Source organism: Heteronotia binoei, chromosome 13 (genome assembly GCF_032191835.1).
Source record: "Heteronotia binoei isolate CCM8104 ecotype False Entrance Well chromosome 13, APGP_CSIRO_Hbin_v1, whole genome shotgun sequence".
Classification (NCBI taxonomy): Eukaryota; Metazoa; Chordata; class Lepidosauria; order Squamata; family Gekkonidae; genus Heteronotia; species Heteronotia binoei.
Window position 1 is genome coordinate 528683 of NC_083235.1, and position 25079 is coordinate 553761.

General features: G+C 51.9%; 1 protein-coding gene across 1 annotated transcript; it reads left to right on the plus strand.

Annotated features, from left to right (window-relative positions):
- Positions 1 to 1896: 1896 nt before the first annotated feature.
- Positions 1897 to 25079, plus strand: CCDC159 (coiled-coil domain containing 159). The gene is made up of 8 exons (XM_060253226.1): positions 1897 to 1950; positions 7551 to 7763; positions 8842 to 8923; positions 11569 to 11746; positions 13702 to 13769; positions 14590 to 14666; positions 17758 to 17843; positions 24966 to 25079. Exons 1-8 carry the CDS (start codon positions 1897 to 1899, stop codon positions 24988 to 24990), a joined length of 783 nt encoding a protein of 260 aa, XP_060109209.1. The 3' UTR covers positions 24991 to 25079.

The window sequence follows — 25079 nt, forward strand, 5'->3', positions numbered from 1 at the left end:
GGAGAGGGTGCTCTCCCAGGCAGGTCTCCCAGGAAGGCCACAGCTGCTTCCGCAGGAAGGTTCTCCACGGAGCTCTTGTGGCTGGGGCAGGGCCTTCCTAGCCCCACAGTGTCCAACGGCCACCGTCATTGTTCCCAAACCAGGACTGGGAAAGGGGCAAGTAGAACAGGAGCAGCAGGACAGATGATGAAGTTGTACGAGTGCTCTCCAAAACAGCACAGCTGGAAGAGGAAGCCAGAGCAAAACATCTGCATACCAACATCCCAAAATATCACCAGAAGAAAATGTATACCCCACCCTTCACTCAGAGTATCAGAGGGTCTTACAATCCCCTTCCCTTCTCCTCCCCACAACAGACACCCTGGGAGGCAGGTGGGGCTGAGAGACTTCTGAGAGAACTGTGACTGGGCCAAGGTCACCCAGCTGGCTGCATCTGGCAGAGTGGGGAATCCAACCCAGCTCTCCCAGATTAAGTCTGCTGCTCTTAACCACGACACCAAACCATGGTCGTGAAGGAGGGCCTGGTCCACGTGCATTAAGAGAAAAGGATCAGGACCCTCCCGTTCACAATGAAGCACTGGAGTCCTTGGCTTTTCTGTGGGCAAAGGCTGGGCTGCTCGTGCCAGACGTCCCGGGGCCTCCAGAAGCAGGAGACCACAGAGCTGCAGGCAGACCCTCCGCGTCTTCCTGTTTCCCCTCTCTACTGCCACTGGCTCCCTTTGAAGGGAAAAGCCACTTCCTTCCCTCTCCTCTCTCCTCTCTCCCAGGGACACAAGACGGAGAAGCACAGGAACGGTCTCTCTCTACCCTGCAGGCTCTTTGTAGAATAAAGAACTTCTCTTGTTTCAACCTGTTTTAGAGTCTGTGTGACTCTGTAGCCTTGCAAGCCCAGGGAAGGGTTGCTACACGGGAGGAGGAGGATCAGAGGAGCCCTCCACCCAGGGACATGCACAGCAGCAGCCTGGGCATTGAGGGGCATTGGTGGAGCTGGTAGCCTCTGCCACAGGGGAAGGGCGGGTGGGGCCACGTGGGCAGGTGGGCACCAGGGGGCAACCCCACCCCCGGCTGCACTGAGGAGAGAGGAAGGCGGCCGCCGGCTGGGCCAAAGGGGAGCCAGAGCAAAGTCCAGCAGGCGCCGCCCGGCCTCTGACTCAAGCACATTTGGGGGAGGGAGCGGGGGGGCCTTCATCCGGGGCTGGGGCCACCCACGGGGGGAGGGCTTTCTGGGGGGCTGCTGCAGTCGAGGGCTGCCCTCCCCAGCTGGGGGCACTTTGGAGGCCCTGCCACCCCCCCCCCCGCTTCAGGGTTCTCAGAAAGTGGGGGAGTGGGGGGCTAGTCCCCTTAGGGTATAATGGCGAGCGGCAGCCCATGGGAATCTGGCGGGGGGCGGGGGAGGGTTTTTGGAGGCGCCTCTCCTCCCCCCCCCCGCCACCAAGGGGCCCAATGCAAGGAGCCCCCCTGGCTCCAGCCCCAAAGCTCCCCGCTCTTTCCCCGGAGGGACCCCCCAAGAGGAAGGGACAGCGAGGGGCGCAACCCCCTCTGCTGCCCCCCCCCCGGAGAGCGACGCCGCCTTCTTCCTCCCTGCATGCTGCCTCGGGGGGGGGGGGGCAGGCCTGGCTGTCATCGACGGGCGGCGCGCGGGGAATCGAAGCCCCCCCCTTTCGCAGCCCCCCTGGCAGGGCTGTTGTGCAGCGAGCCCCCCCACTCCCCTCCCCGCAACTCGCCTTCTCGGGGGGGGGGGCAGCGGCGGCGGCGGCGCTCGGGCTAGGCTGGGCTGGGCGGAGCTCCCGGGGTGGGGGCGGGGCGTCATGAAAGCGGCCTTAGCCCCGCCCCTTTGTTGCGCGCGGCCCCGCCCCCGGGCAAGGCTCTGGCTGGGCTGGCAGAGCGGCGCTGGCCATGGACCGGCACCGCACGGGGGCGCCAGAGAGTCCGGCGACGGGCAGCCCGAGGGTGAGGCGGGAGGGAGGAGGAGCTCCAACACGCCACGCCCCCTCAGCCCAGAGACCTCACCTGCGCTTGGCTGCCCCAGGCTCCGCCCCCCGGAGGAGGAGGAGGAGTTGCTGCTGGGGCGGGGTGGCGGCCCTAGGAGACTCACCTGCTGCGCCCTCGCCCGCTGGCTGGCCGGACCGGCAGGAAGCATGGGGCTCCCCCCCCCCCCCGCTCAGCTCTGGGGCTCCGGGCAGCCTGCAGGCAGGGAGCCTCCGGCATTGCAGCTGCTCCCCAAGGCACCCTCGACGGGAGGGGGGGACATACAGCCCCTCGCCCCAGTCTCCGGCAGAGCGGGACGCCCTCTTCGGATCCCTCCCCTCCCCTCGCCTGCCCCTTTGCTGCTGCGCGGGGTCTGCCTGGGCACAGCCGGTGCCAACCTCCTGCCCCGCCCCCCCCCCCCCCCGTCGGGCACCTGGAGCCTCGCCTTCCCGCCCGGCAAGAAAGTGCCTTCCTCCGGCTGCCCCATCCAGTGGCCCAGCCCCACGGGAGCCCCTCTGAGAAGGCCCTGGGGGAGGCGGAGGGGTGCCCGGGAGGACTGGCGGAGCCCTCCGCCCCAGACGACTTGGCCCGGGGTCTGCCCCCCCTCCCCGCTTCTCCTGCTGGCGGGTGGAGGGCCAAGCCGGGCGGCAGCTGCTTTTCCTGCAGCCTTTGCAACCGGAGGGTCTCTGCAGAGTGGCTCTCAGGCCCTTGGCTCTGCCAGGGCTCCAGGACCAAGTCCCCCCATGACCCCCACCCGCAACACTCAGCCACCCTTCTTTCCTCCTCAGCAGTGGGGGGGGGGTGGCAGGGAGCGAGACCTCCAGGAAGCTCTGGCAGCTCTCCCACCAGGCAGCCCCCCTCTCCTGGGGGCCCTCGTGCCGCAGTCTCAGGCAGTGGGCCTGGCCCAGCTGCGAAGGTCTAGGGCCAGTTCGGGGAGGGTCTGCCCTTCCACCTGGAGCCCCCCTGACCAGCTTCCCGAGAGACGGCTGAAGAGGAACTTCTCTCTGGGTGGGGTGAGGGTTTAAGATCCAGACATGCCTTGGTCACCTCGCGGGCTGATGGCCGGAACCCCCCCCCCCCAGTGTGGATCTGCCTTTGGAGACGGCTGGGCCCGAAAGGCGCTGGATGGGGGGGGGGGGGAGGCAGCGTGGAGGTTCCCTAACTCCTTAGCCGGGCGGTTCAAATGGCTGGTTTCAACCATCAAAACCCCTGCTAGATTTGGGCCCAAGGAAGACCCTGCCAGAGTGCGCCCATGTCAGTCTCGGGCACTGGTTGATGTAGCCCTTGACCACACAGACGGGCAAGATCTCTGGAGAAGAAAGGGGGGTGGGTTGGGCAGAGATTAGCCCTATCAACTAATACCCCAGCGGTGAGGGAAAAAAGGGGGTGGGGGTGGGAAGCAGTTTTCAAGACATGATAAGCTCTGAGCATGATGGGACTTCTGGGGGACTCCCTCCTGAAAGACAGTCACTGCTGACTCACAGCATCCAAAGCACCAGTTCCAGATCCCTGGTGACAAGGCCTTCTCAGGGATGGCACCGTCATGCGTGTACATCTCTGTCCCTGTTGAGGTTCAGTAGACAGACACCTTCTGGGCCAAGCGTGCCGCTTCCTTGCTTCATGCTGCTGTTGGCTGAGTTGCTTGGTTGTGATTTTTGTTGCTGAGTGTTTGGTCCTTGTGGCCTCAGCAGAATTCCGGTCCCTTAAGCCACTTGAGGCAGAACAGGTTTATTCCAAAATGAGTTTTCATGAGAGAACGCTTGCTTCATCAGGTGCAATGGGAAGAAAGAGCCTTGTTTACCTAATTTTGACAGAAAATCCTAGAATGCAAGGCCCGCTCTAACATCCTGTTCCCAGACTGGCTGATTTGTTTTCAGTAGGCCTCTCCCTCTTTCCTCCTCCTCATCCATAAAAATACTGCAGGTGAGTTTCTTTCCATTGTACCTGGAAAAATAAACTCTGCCTCTCAAAAGCTCCTAGTGGAGTAAAATGCTACTGGACTGCTTGGTGTAGTAGTTAGGAGCACGGACTCTCATCTGGAGAACCAGGTTCAATTCCCCACTCCTCTTCCACATGCAGCCAGCTGGTGTGACCTTGGGTCAGTCACAAGTTCTCTCAAGAGCAGTTTCTCTCAGAGCTCTCTCAGCCCCACCTACCTCACAGGGTGTCTGTTGTGGGGAGGGGAAGCGGAAGGAGATTGTAAGCCGTTCTGAGACTCAGAATGAAGGGTGGGGGTCAGCCCTGTATCTGGGCTTTCTTCTGGAGGGGCTAATTTAATGAACAAAGGATAAGCGGGAGAGGAGGGTTGGGGGAGCAGGAGAGGGTGTGTTTGGCAGATTTGGGAGGGGGAGCTGCCCCTGTGGCTCCCGCCTCATTCCAGCCCTGGGCTGGGTATAACCTCTTCCCTCGGCTGCTGCTGGTGGAGGAGCCTTACCTGAGTTTGTTTCTCGCAGAGAGTTCTTTCGATGACTGTGGCTGGCGAGAAGACGAGCCGGGCCGTCTCCCCCAGCTGGCTCCTGTCTGGGGCAGGCAGCACCACCTCCGCTGTAAGAGAAGGGGGCAGGGTCTGGCGTGGGGGGGAGGGAGTCAGGCCTGGGAGACCTGGGCTCAGGAGGACATGGGGGGGGGGCTTCCTGCCCCTGTAGCCAAGGTGTTGCTCGCCCCCTCCCCTTGCATTTGGGTGGAATTGGGCGGACAGACTGCATGGCCTCTGGAGTGAAATCAATTCGATCAGAAGAGTTTCCAGCTCAACATTAAGAAGAACTTCCTGACCGTTAGAGCATTTCCTCAGTGGAACAGGCTTCCTCCTTGGAGGTTTTTAACCAGAGGCTAGATGGCCATCTGACAGCAATGAGGATCCTGTGAATTTAGGGGGAAGTGTTTGTGAGTTTAGAGTGGTTCCTTAGTGGAAGAGGCTTCCTCCTGGGGAGGTGGTGGGCTCTCCTTCCTTGGAGGTTTTTCCACAGAGGCTACATGGCCATCTGGCAGCAATGAGGATCCTGTGAATTTAGGGGGAAGTGTTTGTGAGTTTAGAGTGGTTCCTTAGTGGAAGAGGCTTCCTCCTGGGGAGGTGGTGGGCTCTCCTTCCTTGGAGGTTTTTCCACAGAGGCTACATGGCCATCTGGCAGCAATGAGGATCCTGTGAATTCAGGGGGAGGGCTTTGTGAGTTTCCTGCATGGTGCAGGCAGTGCTGGCGCGTGGGAGTAGGTCAAGTAGGGGGTCACCTGGGGCGCCCCTTGGCCTAGAGGCATCATGTGGCATCCCTCTCCCCACACCCCGCTGCCGTCCTGACTTTGCTGAGGCTTCTGGAGAATCAGGCGGCCTCAGCAAAGTTGGGGGGCGTAGCAGTGAGCACGCTCTGAGCACGTCCGCTGCCTTCAGGACTTTGTGGAGGCTTCCCGAAGCTTGGTCAGCCTCTGCGAAGTCAGGGAGGGGGCATGACAGTGATGTCATCAGCACGTGCATGCAAATCCATGGGGGGGGGAAGGAGCAAGAGCCAGCCTGGGGTGCTGGAAACTCTAGTGCCGGGCCTGTGTGCAGGGGGTTGGACTAGATGACCCTGGAGGACTCTATGATTCTCTCAGTGAGACAGGGAGGGTGGGACGGTCTCGGCTCTGCTGTCTTGGGGTCCAGCCTGCTTGTCCCCAGTTGTGGCTATTATGGGTCTGTGCCCCATAGGCTGTGGGTGAGAGCTAGCTAGCGCATGGGCTCAATACTGACAGTGTTTTCCCACTCTTCTGTATGAAACAGGACCGCCTGGAGAGGAGGGATTCCAAGCTGCGGGGTAAGTGCTCAGCCTCCCATTGGCTTCTGGGAAAGAGTTCTGGATGGGAAACCACAGGGTCCAGCAGGGGGTGTGGAGGGCAGCAGGGCTGGCCCGGGAGCCTTTGCCCAACTGCATTCAGATGGGTCCTGCAGCTTCTCTTTCCAAGGGTCTTCTTCTGGCTTCTCCACATTCTCTGGTTATCTTCTTCCCTGACTTCTCTTGGGTCTTCCCTGTTGGGCGTTGAAGGTTCTCCTGAATGGCTCTCCCCCTTGTTCATCCTTGTGCTCTGTGGCCTGATGCCCTCCAGCTCTGCTGTCCTTTGCCTGGAGGTGAAATGTCAGCTGCCTCCTTCCTTTGCTGTTTCTTCCTGGATGGCTTCTTCTAGCCTAGGTCAGAGGTCACTCCTGGAGAGCCAGTTTGGTGTAGTGGTGAAGTGTGCGGACTCTTATCTGGGAGAACCGGGTTTGCTTCCCCACTTCTCCACTTGCACCTGCTGGAATGGCCTTGGGTCAGCCATAGCACTGGCAGGGGTTGTCCTTGAAAGGGCAGCTTCTGCCAGAGCCCTCTCAGCCCCACCCACCTCACAGGGTGTCTGTTGTGGGGAAGGAAGGTAAAGGAGATTGTGAGCCACTCTGAGACTCTTTGGAGTGGAGGGTGGCATATAAATCCATCATCATCATCATCTTCTTCTTCTTCTTCAAACTGGGAGAGCCAGTTTGGTGTAGTGGTTAAGTGTGTGGACTCTTATCTCGGAGAACTGGGTTTGATTCCCCACTCCTCCACTTGCAGCTGCTGGAATGGCCTTGCGTCAGCCAGAGCTCTCACAAGAGTTGTCCTTGAAAGGGCAGCTGCTGTGAGAGTCCTCTCAGCCCCACCCACCTCACAGGGTGTCTGTTGTGGGGAAGGAAGGGAAAGGAGATTGTAGGTCACTCTGAGACTCTGTCCTTGAAAGGGCAGCTGCTGTGAGAGTCCTCTCAGCCCCACCCACCTGACAGGGTGTCTGTTGTTGGGGGAGAAGATAAAGGAGATTGTGAGCCGCTCTGAGACTCTTGAGTGGAGGGCGGAATATAAATCCAATATCTTATTATTATTACTACTACAATGCGAATAGGAGATGCTTGTGGAGGAGAGGTCTGATGTGTCTGTAACTTTTGAAGCAGTAGGTGGGGGATGAGGTGTTTGGGGGGACAAATTATAAGAGGGGGAGTTTAAAGTTTGGGGAAAATTGGTGTCTGCAATTGGTGGACAGCTGAACCTGTGACTGAAACCACCTGTGAACACCTGAGTCTGCCTTTTACTGAATTACATCCCGCCCCCTCAGTCCATCAACACAGACTGGCAGCTGCTCTCCAGGGTCTCTGGCAGAGCCAAAGGTCTTTCCTATCCCCTCCTGCCTGGTCCTTTCAAGTGGAGATGCCCGGGACTGAACTGGGGACCTTCTGCACACCAAGCAGATACCCTCCCCCTGCACCATGCCCCCTCCCCCAAAAACGCGTGGAAGCTGCCTTCTACTGAACCACATCCCGTTTGGCCCATCGTATTCAGTTTTGTCTACTCAAACTGGCTGTGGCTCTTCGAGGTCTCTGGGAAGGTCTTTCCCATCCCCGCTGCCTAATCCTGTAAGTGGAGATGCCGGGGACTGAACCTGGGGCCTGATGCTCTGCCAGTGAGCCACGGCCCCTCCCCGAATTTACTTAGGAACTGGGCCCCAGTTTCCTTTGCAGTGTGAACAGTTGCTGCCTCTTGGTTGCACAACCCGTGCATGCGTGTGCATTCAGCCTGGATGCGCGTTCTCTGTTGTGGCGTGTTTCTCAGGCTCAGGAGCCCAGCGGTTGGGAACCCCCTCCGACCTGTCTGCCTCATCTTCCATTGGGCAAGGGTTTGGTGCTGCTTCTGTATAATGTTGGCAGGTTTGGAGCTGCCGTGACTCACGACTGGGTTTCTTTTGCAGGGATGGTCCCCAAATGTGAACAGAAACTGCAAAAAGAATTGGAACTCCTCAAAGCTCAGCTCTGCGCCCAAACCAAGGTCAGCATGGCAGGGAGTAGGCCGGAAAGGAGGCCCCTTTTGAGATACGGCAGTTCCACCTGGCCATGTCCCTGTTTGACCTGCAGAAACCCTGCATTGTTTGCTGGGCCATTGTGGGAGCAGAGAAGCCCCGGCGGGGATTCCAGACAGAGACACTTTGGGCTTCGGCTCTGAGGCCTCAGCCTGTGGCCCGGGAGGGTCAGGGACACTTCTAAAAAACCCTGGGTGTGGTTTAGACTGCCCACTTGCCTTGGAGCAAGCCCCATTGAGCTCAGTAGGTTTCCTTGTGAGCAAACATGTGCAGGACCAAGCTGCCATGGGACCTGCACATGTTTCCTTGTGAGCAAATATGTGCAGGTCCCATGTGGCTCTTTCACACATCTTGTGCCTCTCCCGGAGGTCAAGGAGGAACTTATTGCAGGCTTACTCTCAAGTAAGCATGCTTAGCATCAGGACCTCAGTCAGCTGAGTGCTGACCCAGAGGTAGGTGACTATTTCTGGCGTGTGTGGGGAAGGAGGGGGAAATAGGCAGACTTTCAAGTTCTTCTCACCACCACAGAGGTTGTCTGGAGACTTAGAGCAGGGAAAGAGAGATGCAAAATGATGCAAGTAGGGGTCAGTGAATTATGGGGTACATGGGTGTTTCCTTCCCCACTGGTGCCAAAAAATAGTTTCCTAACCTTTCCCTGTGCTGTTTTTTGGGGGGCTGTTATTCCCAGCTTTTGTTTTATTCAAAAGTTTCCTTTTAACATGGATGTGTTGTAATGTAACGTACATATGTATTTTATCTTCCTGTTCAAAGAAAGTATTAAGACTTCTAATAAAGACACGTGTAATATTTGTTCATGTCTTCCAGTTCTCAGACATCTGAAATTTATTCTATGTGGCTCTTATGTTAAGCAAGTTTAGCCACACTTGTGCTGGACCTTTTTCCTACAGTCCACAACCTCAGACTTCCGTGGAGTCACACAGCACTTCATATCCAGTATGAATGAACCACACCCATCCAGTCCGCGGGCCCAGATGCCCCCTGTGTGCCTAACCTCGCCATGTGCCCCCCCCTCTCTCTCTCTGCCAGGCATTCGAGGCCCTGAGCCACTCCGTCACTCTGCTGGAGCGGGAGAACCGCCAGCAGCAGGGCCGAATTGCACAGCTGGAAGGTGAGGTGCCAGCAGGGAGGGGGGCACCACGGGGCCCGCTGTCCGAAGGTCTTCTGCTCCAAAGAGAAGCCATGGTGGGCGGGGTGGGGGAATAAGGACTGGCCTGCCTGTCTTTTGAGGCCCCCCCCCCCTCAGCCAGCGCTCTGCACAGAGAGTGGCGTCTCCTGCAGAAGGAAGGCCTTTTCCTCCCCCAAGACAAATCTGGTTGTCTTTATGGAGTGTTTCTGGTCTCTCTACTTGCAAGGCGGTCATGGAGATGGTGCCAAGCGGCCAGTGCTGTCTCCACAAGACCTCCAGCTCCCACTGGAATGGGCTGCCCTGCTGTGTGGGAAGAGCTGCAGGGAGGTAAAACTTTGGTGTCCTGGCCTGCCCGGGTTGCCCCGGTCTCCTGTCTCTCCTGCTTCCACAAGGTTCCTTCCATGTCATCCCCAAAAACAACCCTGAGGGTTCAAAGCGATGCCTTCAGGGTGCTTTAGGGGAGATGCTGAGGGTCACGCTCGCCCTGCCTTTTGGGTTCCCTCCCACCTTCCTTCCAGGCTTGCGGAAGCCCCTCCTCCGCGGCCATCAGCCCCTCTTCACTGGGTGGGGGTGGGGGGCGCTGCCCAGGTGGTGGGGGGGAGGGTGCTGGGTGCAGTCAGGCTCCTGAGCCGTTTCACCCACTGTGCCAAGCCAAGGCAGGGTCGCTTGTGCCTGCCCTGGGGGTGTCTTGCAGTGTCTGTGGAGGAGGGGCTCTGAGGGCCTGGAGAGACATGGGGACGGGGGTGGGGGCTTTTGTTTGTCTGCTGCCGAGGGGCCACCCCCACCCCTTGGGGGGTCTGTTTCAGGGGGAGGGCAGAGACCGGCTCCCTGGAGGGGCTGCTGCTGGGTGCCTCCTCCAGCAAGAAGACCTGAGGGGTCTTTGGCTGGGGGCAGAGAGTGGGTCCTGCACACATCTTAGCAGGGCTGTTTTTGCAGCAGGAGCTCCTTTGCATATTAGGCCACACCCACCCCTGAGGCATCCCATCCTCCAAGAGCTTCCAGGGCTCTTAGTGCAGGACCTACTGGAAGCTCCAAGAGAATTGGCTACGTCGGGGGTGTGTGGCCGAATATGTAAAAGAGTTCCTGCTAGAAAAAAAGCCCTGTCTATTAGCAGGTGCACATATCTCTTATTCCATTTGGGTCTAATGGGCACGGAGGCTTTTTTGGGCAATCCAGCAGTGTGTGCAACAGAAGTAAAAGGCGGCGGGGGCGGGGTGGGCGGGGTGGAGGTTGTGTCCACATGGGGGGCAGCATCCCGTCTCTCAACTGCTGTCAACTTCCTGTTTTGAAACTTGTGATCTTTGCCCAGTCACTGACCGGTGAGATCTGTAATCCTGAATTGGGCTCTCTGGCAGAACCTGCATTTGGTCTGAGGTCACATTAGCTTTAGCAGCAAAGCAAGGTGGGCAGCCTCTCCTGTGAGGAATCCCAGGGCTGACCCTTGGACATTATTCTGTTATGGGGAAGCAGCTTTGCATAAGGCCCATATTCCTGACTGCAGATCAGAGATGTTGGCGCCACCTTTTCAGGGGGATGGACTGGGAGAAGGAAGCTTTGGGGCCCTGCACCAAGAAAGGCCAAATTCACTCATTTCTGCAGAAGCGGTTGGGATCCTAATCAAAGAGCCACGGAACTCTCTCCTTCCCTATTTGGTTCTTCTCCTGAGCCATGGCACCATCTGCATCTCAGCCGGCTACATTCTGTAGTCCTGGGGGCACAGAATATTTTGCCCCTCACCAGGTTTGGGTGCCAGCGGCATTTTGCCTGCAGCCCGACTGGTGCTTCTGCTGAGCCGTCCTCAGTTGTGGGTGGGGGAGGTGGCGGCAACTCGCAGCAGACTTCCGGTGACCCCACCAAGGGGCTTTCGAGGCAAATTGATCAACATCTGGAGCAGAGGTCCATCAGTGCCTGTTAGCCGCAAGGCCAAGAGGGAACTCTCTGTCTGGGGAAGGGATGCTCTGTATTCTTGGTGCCTGGGGAGTGGGGCAGAGTGGGAGAGCTTCTAGTGTCCTGGCCCCACTGGTGACAGCTGGGTTTTTTGGCCTCTATGTGACACAGAGTGTTGGACTGGATGGGCCATTGGCCTGATCCTACATGGCTTCTCTTATGTTCCTGTGTCCTGATGTCACCTGGGGTTTTTTGCCACTGTATGACACAGAGTGTTCGACTGGAGGGGCCACTGGCCTGATCCAACATGGCTTCTCTTATGTTCTTATGTGACACAGAGTGTTCGACTGGAGGAGCCACTGGCCTGATCCAACAGGGCTTCTCTTATGTTCTTATGTGACACAGAGTGTTGGACTAGATGGGCCATTGGCCTGATCCTACATGGCTTCTCTTATGTTCCTATGTCCTGATGGCACCTGGGTTTTTTGGCCACTGTGTGACACAGAGTGTTGGACTGGATGGACTATTGGCCTGATCCAAGATGGCTTCTCTTATATTCTTAAGCAAAGGTGGTTCACCATGGCCTTCTTCTGCAGAGCCTTCCTTGGTGACCTCCCCTCCAAGCACTAACCAGGGCTGCCTCTGCTTAGTTTCTGAGATCTGGCAAGATTGTGGGGGGAGGTATTCTGTGCTTTCCTTCCTCATCCTCAGTTGCAATCCCCTTCTCCTTCCTGGTCCAGAGGCTTTGAAGTTCAAGTTTGCCAGCTGCTCGTCTCATGGGGTGGCATTGGAGGGTGCGATGCGGAAGATGGTGGAGGACCTTTGGAGCGCCATGAGCACGGAGGTGCGTGGGATGCACGGCTCCATCAGCCAGAAGGAAGGCTCCATGGAGAAGCTGTCTGCAGAGGTCCTGGAGAGGTGGGAGACCAAGAGGAGGAGCAGGAGGGGGTCCAAAGAAGAGGGGTCCCTTAGCAGAGCTCTTCTCAGAGCAGGATGTTTGTCCTTGCTGGTGGTGGGTGGGAGGTGGAGGGGTGTTCCATGGCTTCCAGGCGCCCCCCCCCCCCCGCCAGACTCCTGAGAGAAACTGGTCTCCAAAGATTCAACCTCTGCCTGTGACCCTTCCTTGTGGGCAAAGCAGAGCAGGGGGTTGTCCTGCTGGGGTTGTCCTGCTGTCACGTTCTCAGGGTGCAGGCTGGCGGGAGTCCAAAGCCAGTCCAAGGTCAAAATCCAGGGAGTCAAGCAGGAGCCAAGTCACCAATGCAGAATCACAAACCAGAATCAGAAGTAAGTATCCAAAATGTTATTTAACATCTACATGCGGCCTCTTGCCCAGATTGCCCGAAGGTATGGGCTGGGGTGTCACCAGTACGCTGATGACACCCAGCTCTATCTACTGATGGACGACCGGTCGGTCTGCGCCCCGGAAAATCTTGACCGGGCATTACGGGCCGTGGCTGAGTGGCTCAGACTGAGTGGGCTGAAGCTAAATCCTACGAAGACAGAGGTCCTTTGCTTGGGTCACCGCGGCCCGGGGGGGGGGATCCCCCTGCCAGCTTTTGATGGTGCGCCGCTGACGGCGGCGGACAGGGTCAGGAGCTTGGGGGTGCTGTTGGAGCCTTCTTTAAAGATGGAGGCTCAGATAGCAGCCGCTGCCAAGTCCGCATTTTTTCATCTTAGGCGGGCAAGGCAGCTGGCCCCCTTCCTGGAGCACGACGACCTAGCAACAGTGATCCATGCTACGGTCACCTCGAGGTTGGACTACTGCAATGCCCTCTACATGGGGCTGCCCCTGTCCCGGACTCGGAAACTGCAGCTGGTGCAGAATGCCGCGGCCCGGCTGTTATTGGGTCTCCCAAAGTGGGGACACATTCGGCCGGGTCTTCGGACTCTGCACTGGCTTCCAGTGATATACCGAGTCCGGTACAAGGTGCTGGTTATTACCTTTAAAGCCCTATATGGCCTGGGACCTGCCTACCTGAAGGACCGTCTCTCCCCACATGCTCCCCAGAGAGCACTGAGGTCAGGAACACAAAATCTCCTCACTATCCCTGGGCCAAAAGAAGCCCGCTTGAAATCCACCAGAGAAAGGGCTTTCTCCGTTATGGCCCCCACATGGTGGAATCAGCTGCCGGAGGAGGTGAGGGCCCTGCGGGACCTGGTTCAGTTCCGCAGGGCCTGTAAGACGACCCTCTTCTGGCTAGCTTACACCTAGCTAGGATGAAAACTTGATGTAACTTGGCCAGCCATCTGTTTATATGTAATTGAAATGTTATTGGTTTTTAAGGTTTTAATTGTTTAAATTTAATTGTTTTTATACTTAAAATTGTTTAATTTTCATGTTTGATCAATTTTGGAAGCTGCCCTGAGCCACTTGTGGGAAGGGCGGGATATAAATCTCGAATAAATAAATAAATAAAAGCCACAAGGTCAGGGTGCCAAGGAAATCAAGCAGGTCAGGATCAGGAAGGCGCGTGGATGCAAGCCAGAGAATAGACTTGTTGCGTCCACAAGGTTACCAGGTCCTGGGTGGGAGCTCTATGGGAGTCTCAATCAGCCTGCTCCCTGGGTGGCAGCGACTCTGCTAGAATTCAGGGCTGAGAGAGCTGAAGCATCGACTTGCCTCATGTCTTCGCTCTGAAAATTCTTTCCGGAGCCTGCTTCGAACTCTTGAGATGGGAGGAGGAGAGCCCGGAGGAGATTGATCCTCAACAGCTGACACTGGTGCCTGGAGAGTGATTGATGGGCCAGCTGCTGTTTGTTCAGCTGAGGAGCTGGCTGGCAACTCTTCCAGCTCTGTTAACCCTTCCTGCTCCTCCTCATGACAGCTGCTGTCAGAAGCCCCTCTTTATTTTTCCTTCTTCCTTTTTGGGCAGCAAGAAGATCGTCTGGGAGGAGCTGGAAGGGGTGCAAGCTGAACTGCGGTGCATCCGTCAGAAACTGAGTATGTTGCTCCCTGTGTCGCTTTCTTAGCACTGTTAGTATTTTTTCCCATCTCCAACTTGCCACCGTTTCTTCTGGAAGAGGGAATTTCTTGTGCTCCCCCGGAGGCGCCCTCTTGTGGCTCGTTTTTGTAGCAGCAACAAAGAATCCCTGAGGGCTGTTTTGCATTTCTTATTGCCTTTCTAGTCTACAATTTCTAAGTTTTACTGAGGTGTTACAACTGGTATGTGGCTTGTAAATTATAAAGGAAAAAGGTAATTCCCTATGCAAGCACCAGTTGTTTCCAACTCTGGGGTGACGTCGCATCACAACGTTTTCACGGCAGACTTTTTACAGGGTGGTTTGCCCTTGCCTTCCCCAGTCCTCTTCGCTTTCCCTCCAGCAAGCTGGGTCCTCATTATACCGACCTCAGAAGGAGGGAAGGCTGAGTCAACCTCGAGCCGGCTACCTGAACTCAGCTTCTGCCGGGATCAAACTCAGGTCGTGAGCAGAGTTTGACTGCAGTACTGCAGCTTTACCACTCTGCACCATTATAATTTGTATTGTAACACATAAAAATGTTAATTTTTTTAAAAAAAATTGTGAGCTGCTTTGCAAATGCAAATTCTGAATTTTTAATTTGTCGATTGGTTTGTTGGTTTTGAGTTAATTGTTTTAGAAATTATGTAATTTGTTTTATTCTTGATGTGACCTGCTCAGAGCCCATCTGGGAATGGGACCACGGGGCTGGGGAGAGGAGGCCTGTTTCTGCTGGGGGGAGGGGGGGCAGCTGTGGGAGGAAGGATTGTGACCCTCAGGTGTTTTATGGCTTCCCCTCCTAGAGGACCAGGATGTAGACATCACCAAGAACTTGGTCGGCATTAAGAAGATTCAGGAGAACCAAGCGAGATGCGTCAAGGTGAGCAGCAGCCGGGCTCAGACCCCTTCTGCCTTCTTCCAGTTGGCAGCAAAGGCCCAGCAGTGGATATGTGGTCCAGCTAATCTCCGGCCATAGGGCTGAGGCAGAGGGGGGGGGATGCTGGGAGAGGCACAGGCAAGGTGGGGGGGGGTCTTTGGAAGTGCAGCAGAAGGGTCTCCTGGGGACTCTTGCCCTTCTTTCCCTGGGAGACGTGTCAGGATCAGGGCCTTTTTTGTAGCAGGAGCTTCTTTGCATATTAGGCTACATCAAAGGGGTTTGGTCTAATATGCAAAGGAGCTCCTTTGCCACTTGGCCACTGTGTGACCCAGAGTGTTGGACTGGATGGGCCACTGGCCTGATCCAACAGGGCTTCTCTTATGTGACACAGAGTGTTGGACTGGATGAGCCATTGACCTGATCCAACAGGGCTTCTCTTATGTTCTTATGTGACACAGAGTGTTGGACTGGATGGGCCACTGGCCTGATCCAACAGGGCTTCTCTTATGTGACACAGAGGTCGTTTTCGCACTCACCTTAATCAGCATCGACGACCCTCTTCACCGCGCAGGATCTGCGCGGATTTAGCACTAATTGCCGCAGAGCACCCAGAAGAGCCGGAAAGTCCCGGCGCTTTTGCGGCGCAAACTGAAACCGCCAAAAAGCAGTTTCCGTTTGCGCGGCTTTTGCGCCGGGAGTTTCCGGCTCTTCCGGCTGCTCCGCGGCTTTTAGTGTGAAATCCACGCAGATCCTGCGCGGTGAAGAGGGGGGTCGCGCCGGCTGAAGGTGAGTGCGAAAACGCCCAGAGTGTTGGACTGGATGAGCCATTGACCTGATCCAACAGGGCTTCTCTTATGTTCTTATGTGACACAGAGTGTTGGACTGGAGGGGCCATTGGCCTGATCCAACAGGGCTTCTCTTATGTGACCCAGAGTGTTGGACTGGAGGGGCCATTGGCCTGATCCAACATGGCTTCTCTTATGTTCTTATGTGACCCACAGTGTTGGACTGGAGGAGCCATTGGCCTGAACCAACAGGGCTTCTCTTATGTGACCCAGAGTGTTGGACTGGAGGGGCCACTGGCCTAATCCAGCATTGCTTCTCTTATGTTCTTATGTGACGCAGAGTGTTGGACTGGATGGGCCACTGGTCTGATCCAACATGGCTTCTCTTATGTTCTTATGTGACACAGAGTGTTGGACTGGAGGAGCCACTGGCCTGATCCAACATGGCTTCTCTTGTGTTCTTATGTTCTTATAGCATTGTTCTTATAGTTATGTTCTTACAGCATTGGAGAAAGTCCAGAAAAGGGCAACTAGAATGATTAAAGGGCTGGAACACTTTCCCTATGAAGAAAGGTTGAAACGCTTGGGACTCTTTAGCTTGGAGAAACGTCGACTGCGGGGTGACATGATAGAGTTTACAAGATAATGCATGGGATGGAGAAAGTGGAGAAAGAAGTACTTTTCTCCCTTTCTCACAATACAAGAACTCGTGGGCATTCGATGAAATTGCTGAGCAGACAGGTTAAAAAGGATAAAAGGAAGTACTTCACCCAAAGGGTGATTAACATGTGGAATTCGCTGCCACAGGAGGTGGTGGCGGCCACAAGCATAGCCACCTTCAAGAGGGGTTTAGATAAAAATATGGAGCAGAGGTCAAACAGTGGCTATTAGCCACAGTGTGTGTGTTTGTGTGTGTGTGTGTGTGTATGTATATATATATATATATATATATATATATATATATATATATATATATATATATAAATTTTTTGACACTTTGTGACACAGAGTGTTGCACTGGATGGGCCATTGGCCTGATCTAACATGGCTTCTCTTACGTTATGTGACGCAGAGTGTTGGACTGGATGGGCCATTGGCCTGATCTAACATGGCTTCTCTTATGTTCTTATGTAACACAGAGTGTTGAACTGGATGGGCCATTGGCCTGATCCAACAGGGCTTCTGTTATGTGACCCAGAGTGTTGGACTGGAGGGGCCAATGGCCTGATCCAACTGGGCTTCACTTATGTGACCCATAGTGTTGGACTGGAGGGGCCACTGGCCTGATCCAGTATGGCTTCTCTTATGTTGTTATGTGACGCAGAGTGTTGGACTGGATGGGCCACTGGCCTGATCCAACATGGCTTCGCTTGTGTTCTTATGTGATACAGAGTGTTGGACTGGAGGGGCCATTGGCCTGATCCAACATGGCTTCTCTTATGTTCTTATGTGACGCAGAGTGTTGGACTGGATGGGCCATTGGCCTCATCCAACAGGGCTTCTGTTATGTGACCCAAAGTGTTGGACTGGAGGTTCCACTGGCCTGATCCAGGATGGCTTCTCTTATGTTCTTATGTGACACAGAGTGTTGGACGGGAGGGGCCACTGGCCTGATCTAACATGGCTTCTCTTATGTGACGCACAGTGTTGGACTGGATGGGCCACTGGCCTGATCCAACATGGCTTCTCTTATGTGACACAGAGTGTTGGACTGGATGGGTCATTGGCCTGATCCAACATGGCTTCTCTTATGTGTCACAGAGTGTTGGACTGGATGGGCCATTGGCCTGATCCAACAGGGCTCTTATGTGACCCAGAGTGTTGGACTGGATGGGCCATTGGCCTGATCCAACAGGGCTCTTATGTGACCCAGAGTGTTGGACTGGAGGGGCCACTGGCCTGATCCGACAGGGCTTCTCTTATGTCTTTATGAGCTCCTGCTACAAAAAAAGCCCTGGTCATGATACAAGACAGGCAGCCAGCTGCAAGCCCCTAGACCTGCTGAAGTTGCAAAAGGACCACGATACAGACAGGAGGATGGTGCACGCAGAAGGAATATGGTGGATGAAGAACCACCTTTGTGGTTGTGGTTCCACTGGGCTATGTAGTGGGGGCTGGTTGCACACAAGCAGGGAAGGGGCATGTGCTGGTTGCGTGGCCAACTGATGCATGAGCGGCAAATCCACAGAACAGTGCTTGGATCAGCTGGGGCAATTCTCCCTTCTTCCTGCAGCAGAGTCCCCCCCAAAAAGCTGCCTCCTCTCCCCTCCCCCTTTCCCGTAGTCAGCTGTGTCTCGTCCTTGTTCCAGTTCCTGGCCCAGTGGAAGAAAAGAGTCTCAGGGGATGCATCAGAGACCCGCGTGGAGAGGGGGCAGCCACGGAATGACGATGTCAGGTAAGAACAGCCCCCCCCCAACACATCCTGCCCTCTCCCTGCCCAGAGCTGTGGGGGAGGGTCTCAGCCTTGGATTTTAGTTCTTTTTTAATAAATGAAATTGTTTTGAGAAATTATGCAATGATATAACATCCAAAACACAATATAACAGATAACATCCAAAACATCAAATAAAAGAACAATCTAACCTTTGAAGGATGATGATAATCTTCCAGAGTGTACAGAGTCCAAAGAGATGAAATTGGGTAACGGTTTCAGGTAATATTCTAAGTTAACATGGAAAACATATAAAAACTGATGGTAGGGAGAAAACATCATTAAAAGAATAATCAATATTTAGCACAATAGAACATTTAGAGAGGATTTACTACCAAATAACAATGGGTTATGAGCCATAAACGAACATAAGAACATAAGAGAAGCCATGTTGGATCAGGCCAATGGCCCATCCAGCCCAACACTCTGTGTCACATAAGAATATAAGAGAAGCCCTGTTGGATCAGGCCAATGGCCCCTCCAGTCCAACACTCTGTGTCACATAAGAACATAAGAGAAGCCCTGTTGGATCAGGCCAATGGCCCCTCCAGTCCAACACTCTGTGTCACATAAGAACATAAGAGAAACCCTGTTGGATCAGGCCAGTGGCCCATCCAGTCCAACACTCTGTGTCACACAGGGGCCAAAAAAACCCAGGTGCCCTCAGGAGGTCTACCAGTGAGGCCAGGACACCAGAAGCCCTCCTACACTTGCCTCCCCCAAGCACCAAGAATACAGAGCATCACTGCCCCAGACATAAGAACAGAAGAGAAGCCATGTTGGATCAGGCCAATGGCCCATCCAGTCCAACACTCAGTGTCACACAGCGGCCAAAAAACCCAGGTGCCATCAAAAAGGTCCATCAGTGAGGCTAGAAGTCCTCCCACTGTTGCCCCCCCCCAAGCACAAGAATGCAGAGCATCACTGCTCCAGATAGAGAGTTCCAACAATACGCTGTGGCTAATAGCCATTGATGGACCTCTGCTCCATATGCTTATCCATCCCCCTCTTGAAGCTGGCTATGCCACCGCCACCTCCTGTGGCAGGAAATAACTGGGAACCAAATACCAAGATAGGTGTGGGGGGGGTATTGGTTTCAGATTGCGAAATCTGGTCCCAGATTTTCTCCATGGCAAGTCCCAACAGTTTTATACCAAATTGTGAGTGAGGGAAGATTCCATGACTGATCTAGCAGCTGCGCATAGCAATAATATCAGTTCCTGCTATTCCCTTGGAATAGGATAACAGGATCCAAACCACATTTTACCAACTTGTCAACAAGGATAGTATGTGGAACCTTATCAAAAGCCTTACTGAAATCAAGATGTCTACAGCATTTCCCTGATCCAGCAAGGTAGTCACTTTCTCAAAAAAAAGAGAGATCATGTTAGTCTGACATGACTTGTTCTTGAGAAAACCATGCTGGCTCTTAGCAATCACATCCATTCTTTCTAAATGTTCCAGGACTGTTTGATTATTTGTTCTAAAACTTTTCCAGGTATAGATGTCAAGCTGACGGGTCGGTAGTTACCCGGATCCTCTTTTTTCCCCTTCTTGAAGATGGGGACAACATTCGCTCGCCTCCAATCTTCCAGCACCTCTCCTGTTCTCCAAGAATTTTCAAAAATAATAGCCAGAGGCTCAGAAATTACATCCGCAAACTCTTTTAGAACCCTTGGATGCAATTCATCTGGCCCTGAAGACTTAGTTTCAGTTAAAGAAACTGGGTGTTTATGTACTACCCCTACGCTGATCCTAGGTTGGAACTTCATACCCTCCTTATATGTTCTGTTTTTGCCATTCCCCTAAGAAGAAAAGACTGAGGAAAAGTAGGAATTGAACAGTTCTCTTCATTACCTGTTACAATTTCACTTTCTTGCCCTCGCAATGGGCCTACCATGTCCTTGCTCTTTTTCTTACTCTGAACATAAGAAAAGAAGCCTTTTTTGTTGTCATACTGAGCTTTAGCTTTCCTAACTTTTTCTCTACAAGCATTGGTGATTTGTTTATATTCATCCTTGGTTATAAGGCCCTCCTTCCAATTCCTGAAGGAGTCTTTTTTATTTCTCAAGTCTGTTTATGGAGCAACTTTGGCTTTTTTAGGCGTTTTCCATTTTTTCTTCTCATAGGAATCGTCTGCGATTGCGCTTTCAGTATTTCGCTTTTAAGAAACTCCCACCCCTCCTGAACCCCCTTCCTCCTAAGTATTTCTGACCATGGGATTTTACCCAGCATAGTTCTAAGTTTATTGAAGTTTGCCTTTCTGAAGTCCAACCTATAAGTCTGACTACGTATAGCTTTCCCCTTCCCTAAGACTGTGAATTCCAAAATCACATGGTCACTACTGCCCAGGGTGCCCACTATTTCCACTTCTTCAATCAATTCTTCCTTGTTGGTGAGAATCAAATCCAAGAGAGCAGATCCCCTTGTTTCCTGCTTCACTTTCTGGAAAAGGAAGTCGTCAGCAAGATAAGTCAGGAATCTATTTGACTTTTCATTTTTATCAGAGTTGGACTTCCAACAGATGTCCAGGTAATTGAAATCTCCCATGATCACTGTATCCCTTCTCTTGGAGAACTTTGTAATCTGTTGTAGAAGTATCTCATCCAAGTCCTTTGCCTGACTTGGTGGTCTATAGCAGACCCCCACAATAATATCACTGTTGTTTCTTGCTCCTTTTATTTTTACCCAGAGACTCCCAATTGAGCAACCATGCTCAGATTCACATATTTCCTCACAAGTATATACCTCCTTCACATATACTGCTACGCCTCCGCCCTTTCTCATTTGCCTGTCCCTTTAAAATAAGTTGTACCCCTGAATCCTAATATTCCAGTTGTAAGTGTCATCCCACCACGTGTCAGTAAGGCCTATTATGTCATAGTCTCCTTCCTTTATTAGGACTTCCAGTTCTTCCTGTTTGTTTCCCATACTCTGTGCATTAGTGTAGAGACATCGGAATCCACGTTTTATGCATCCCAATCGGTTTGGTTTTCGTACAAGCTGCAAGTTCACATTACCTAGCATATGCACCACTCTCTGCAAATCTTTAATATTCTTATCCCCAGTTTCTGGCATCACATGAGGCTTTGAATTATTGTCTCGCTCCCCCATACAATTTAGTTTAAAGCCCTCCTTATCAGGTTAGCAAGGCTGTTACCAAACACCCTTTTCCCTACCACCGTAAGGTGCAAACCATCTCCTGATAGAAGACCACCATCGACGTAGCCAGTCGTTTATTTGAAGTATTCTTCTTTCTTGTCCTAAGCCACGGCCTTCAACAGGAAGCACTGATGAGAACACAACCTGTACGCCAGGCTCCTTCACCTTTGGACCCAGAGCCATATAGTCCTTTCTAATACGTTCAGGGCTATGACGGGCAGTATCATTCCTTCCCACATGGATCACCAAGAAAGGATAGTAATCCATGGGCTTGATAAGTCTTCCAGTCCTTTCTGTCACATGCTGGATGTGTGCACCTGGCAGATAGCAGACCTCTCGGGATGACAAGTCCGGTCAGCACACTTTGGGCTCCACCCCTCTACTGTTAGGTGGATCTGTAACTGGTTGACAGATTGCACCCAAAGAGTGCTTGTGAATGGTTCCTCATCCTCTTGGAGAGGAGTGACAAGTGGAGTGCCTCAAGGATCTGTCCTGGGACCTGTTATGTTCAGCATCTTTATCAATTATTTGGATGAAGGAATAGAGGGAATGCTTATTAAATTTGCAGACGATACCATATTGGGAGGAATTGCAAACACAGAAGACAACAGAAACAGGATACAGGATGACCTTGGCAGGCTGGAAAACTGGGCTAAAATCAATACAGTGAATTTTAACAGGGATAAATGTAAAGTTCTGCATTTAGGTAGGAAAAATCCAATGCATGGTTATAGAATGGGGGAAGACTTGTCTTAGCAGTAGTATGTGCAAAAAGGATCTAGGGGTCTTAGTGGATCATACGCTGAACATGAGTCACCAGTGTGATACGGTGGCTAAAAAGGCAAATGCAATTTTGGGCTGTATCAACAGAAGTAGAGTGTCCAGATCACGTGATGTGATGGTATCACTTTACTCTGCTCTGGTAAGACCTCATCTGGAGTATTGTGTTCAGTTTTGGCATCACATTTTAAGAAGGATATAGACAAGCTGGAACGGGTCCAGAAGAGGGTGATGAAGATGGTGAGGAAAGGTTGAAGGAGCTGGGGATGTTTAGCCTGGAGAGGAGGCGGCTGAGAGGTGATAGGATCACCATCTTCAAGTACTTGAAGGGCTGTCATATAGAGGATGGGGTGGAATTGTTTTCTGTGGCCCCGGAAGGCAGGACCAGAACCAATGGGTTGAAATTAAATCAAAAGAGTTTCCGGCTCAACATTAGGAAGAACTTCCTGACAGTTAGAGAGATTCCTCAGTGGAACAGGCTTTCTTGGGAGGTGGTAGGCTCTCCTTCCTTGGAGGTTTTTAAACAGAGGCTAGATGGTCATCTGACAGCAATGAAGATCTGTGAATTTAGGGGGAGGGATTTGTGAGTTTCCTGCATTGTGCATGGGGTTGGACTAGATGACCCTAGAGGTCCCTTCCAATTCTATGAGGAAAATCCCAGAAATGTCATAACATTTCATCTAATGGATGTAATGGATATGATACGATAACCTGTGATAGCATAAATCTGATCTCTTAATTGTTTGCCAAAATAATTGGATCAGAGGGAAGACCACCAGCAATGCTGGAAGGACCCTGGGAAACCACAATTTCTCCAACAAACAGAACAGGAAGCATTCGTGTGGTGAAGCCTTACAGGGGTAAAGGATCAACATGCTGTTGTCTTGAAAGACTGTGTTTTGATATTGATCACCTTGGAACAGTTGTTACGAGATCTCCAAAGAGGTTGCGAGTGATCCATATTGAAACGTGCAAGCCCATCTTTGTGCCATGAATCAGTATAAATATGAAGGGGAGGACTTAGGGAAGAAACCAAAATTTTATACATAACTGAACTCAAACCATGGGGAATGGATTTCTCAGGAAGAAGAAGCCATTCTAAGTTAGTTAGAGAATCCCTAATTCTGTTAGTTGTAATAACATTATCAAACAAATGCCAAAATTGCAGGTGTTGGAATCAAGGAAATGTTCTAGAGATTTTATGCTCCAGTTCTATTTTATCCACGTGCTGACCATTTTAGTGCTAATCAAATTGGAGGAGTGCTAGACCCCAAAGGAGCCAGGAGGAAGGCCAGGGAAAAGCAGGGATGACCAAACTAGGTAGATACAGGAGAAAGTGATGGAGCAAGTCTGGTACACCTACAATCCCAGATGCAAAGTGTGGAATATAAAAACCTGGAACCTGCTAAAGCAATGGAAGACCTGTTTGAAGCATCATTCCAAAGAATTTCAGAGAATCGAAAAGGACGGATAGTTGAGTGTTCAATGCAAACCCAGTCTGTTTCAGATTCATGGTGTAATATTTTTTTTAATTGCTAATTGGGCAGCCTCATAATAAAGGAGAAGGTTAGCGAAACCCAGGCCTCCAGAGTCTACAGATCATCTCATGGCTGAAAAACAAATTCTTGGGTTTTTTAGTATTCCAGATAAAATTATTAAGAATTCCTTGCCATGTTTGATCATTGAAAGAGGGATAATCACTGGCAAAGCCAGATAAATAAATTTAAGGAGAATAAATGAGTTAATTTAAAAGATTTTCTCATACCAAGAAAAATTCAAAGTTGACCATTTTTCAAGGGAATGTTTAGTGGATTAGCTCAAAGAAGTTACAGAGAGGAATTTTAACCCCATGGTATTGCCAGGCCATTTTGACCCATTTAAATGGATAAAGGATTCAAATAGGGTCAAGGTGAACAGGATAATTTAAAGTTTTTGAATAGTTAACTTTCAATCCAGAAATGGAACTGAAATCATTGAAAACTACAGACACTGAAAGTGGGGAAAAAAAAGAATTAGTAAGATATAAAACAAGATCATTGGCAGACAGCCCAAGTTTAAACTCTTTCTCCCCTGTTAACCCAGAAATAGATGAAGCCTGACAGAGACCAGAAGCCAAAAGTTTGACAAGACAAAAATAATTGGAGAAAGAGGGCAGCCAGCCTGATCCCTCTGGAAGTGGAGAAATCTGCAGAGCAAATGCCATTTACAGTGACTTGGACTTTTGGAAAATGATGAATTATTTGGGTAAAACCAAGGCCAAATCCCTAATGATGAAGAGTAATTAAGTAATTTGGCTCTAATTTATCAAATTCATTTTCAATATCTATGGCCTGAATTTAAAAAGGTGTTTTGTGAAAAGTACCACAGGAAATTGTACTTGGGGTTTTCTTCTGGATCCAGGGAATTTTGAGATCTTCTAGAGCAGGGGTGTCAAACTCATTTGTTATGAGGGCTAGACGTGACATAAACGAGACCTTGTCAGGCCGGGTCATGTGTGCCATAAAATGTCATGCCAGGGAGTGGAAATATAAACTTTCTAAAGGACACAAGCAAACACATTTTTTTTTAAAAAAAAATTAAAATAAAACATGCTTAAAAGATGAGCCCTCTTGCAGTATTTTGTTTATTTAACAGCTTCTGATAACTGACACCTCTTGCCCTGAATTATTGCATCAAAATCTGGAGACGATGTCTGTGCTGTAGCAATCTTGAGTAGGCTGTTCAGGTGTGTGTCTGCAAGTCGCAAACCTACTTTTGATTTCTTGACATTCATTACAGAAATCTCATGGTCAATGCTTTGAGCCTAAGAAAACATGAAATGGCTGGATATTGTGACCTTTTGTACATAATTGCTTCAGGTGCTGGTCAAACGGAGGCTGTGCTCTGTAGCTCCTGTGCGACTGAGCAAGCCTGGCAAAGCATCTGTGATGCAGAAGGAAGCAGATGACAGCCAGTTGCTGGGGGGCCTGATAGGAGCCCTCCAGGGGCCTGATTTGGCCCTTGGGCTGCATGTTTGACATCCCTGTTCTAGAGCTTTTCTTTCCTCAAGCAGCCTATATATTTGTTTCATACCTGTTCTATTGTGTTTCTTCTCTAAGAAAGCAATCTTTTATAGATTTCAAGGCTTCTCTTTTCCCCCTACAGTATGAGGCCAAGGAGATCAATCTGAACGCCACAGCTGGAATTCTCTTCAAACAATGTTATGCAGCATCAGATATATCAAAACAACTTCCAATTTCAATAAAAGAGTTCAAAATC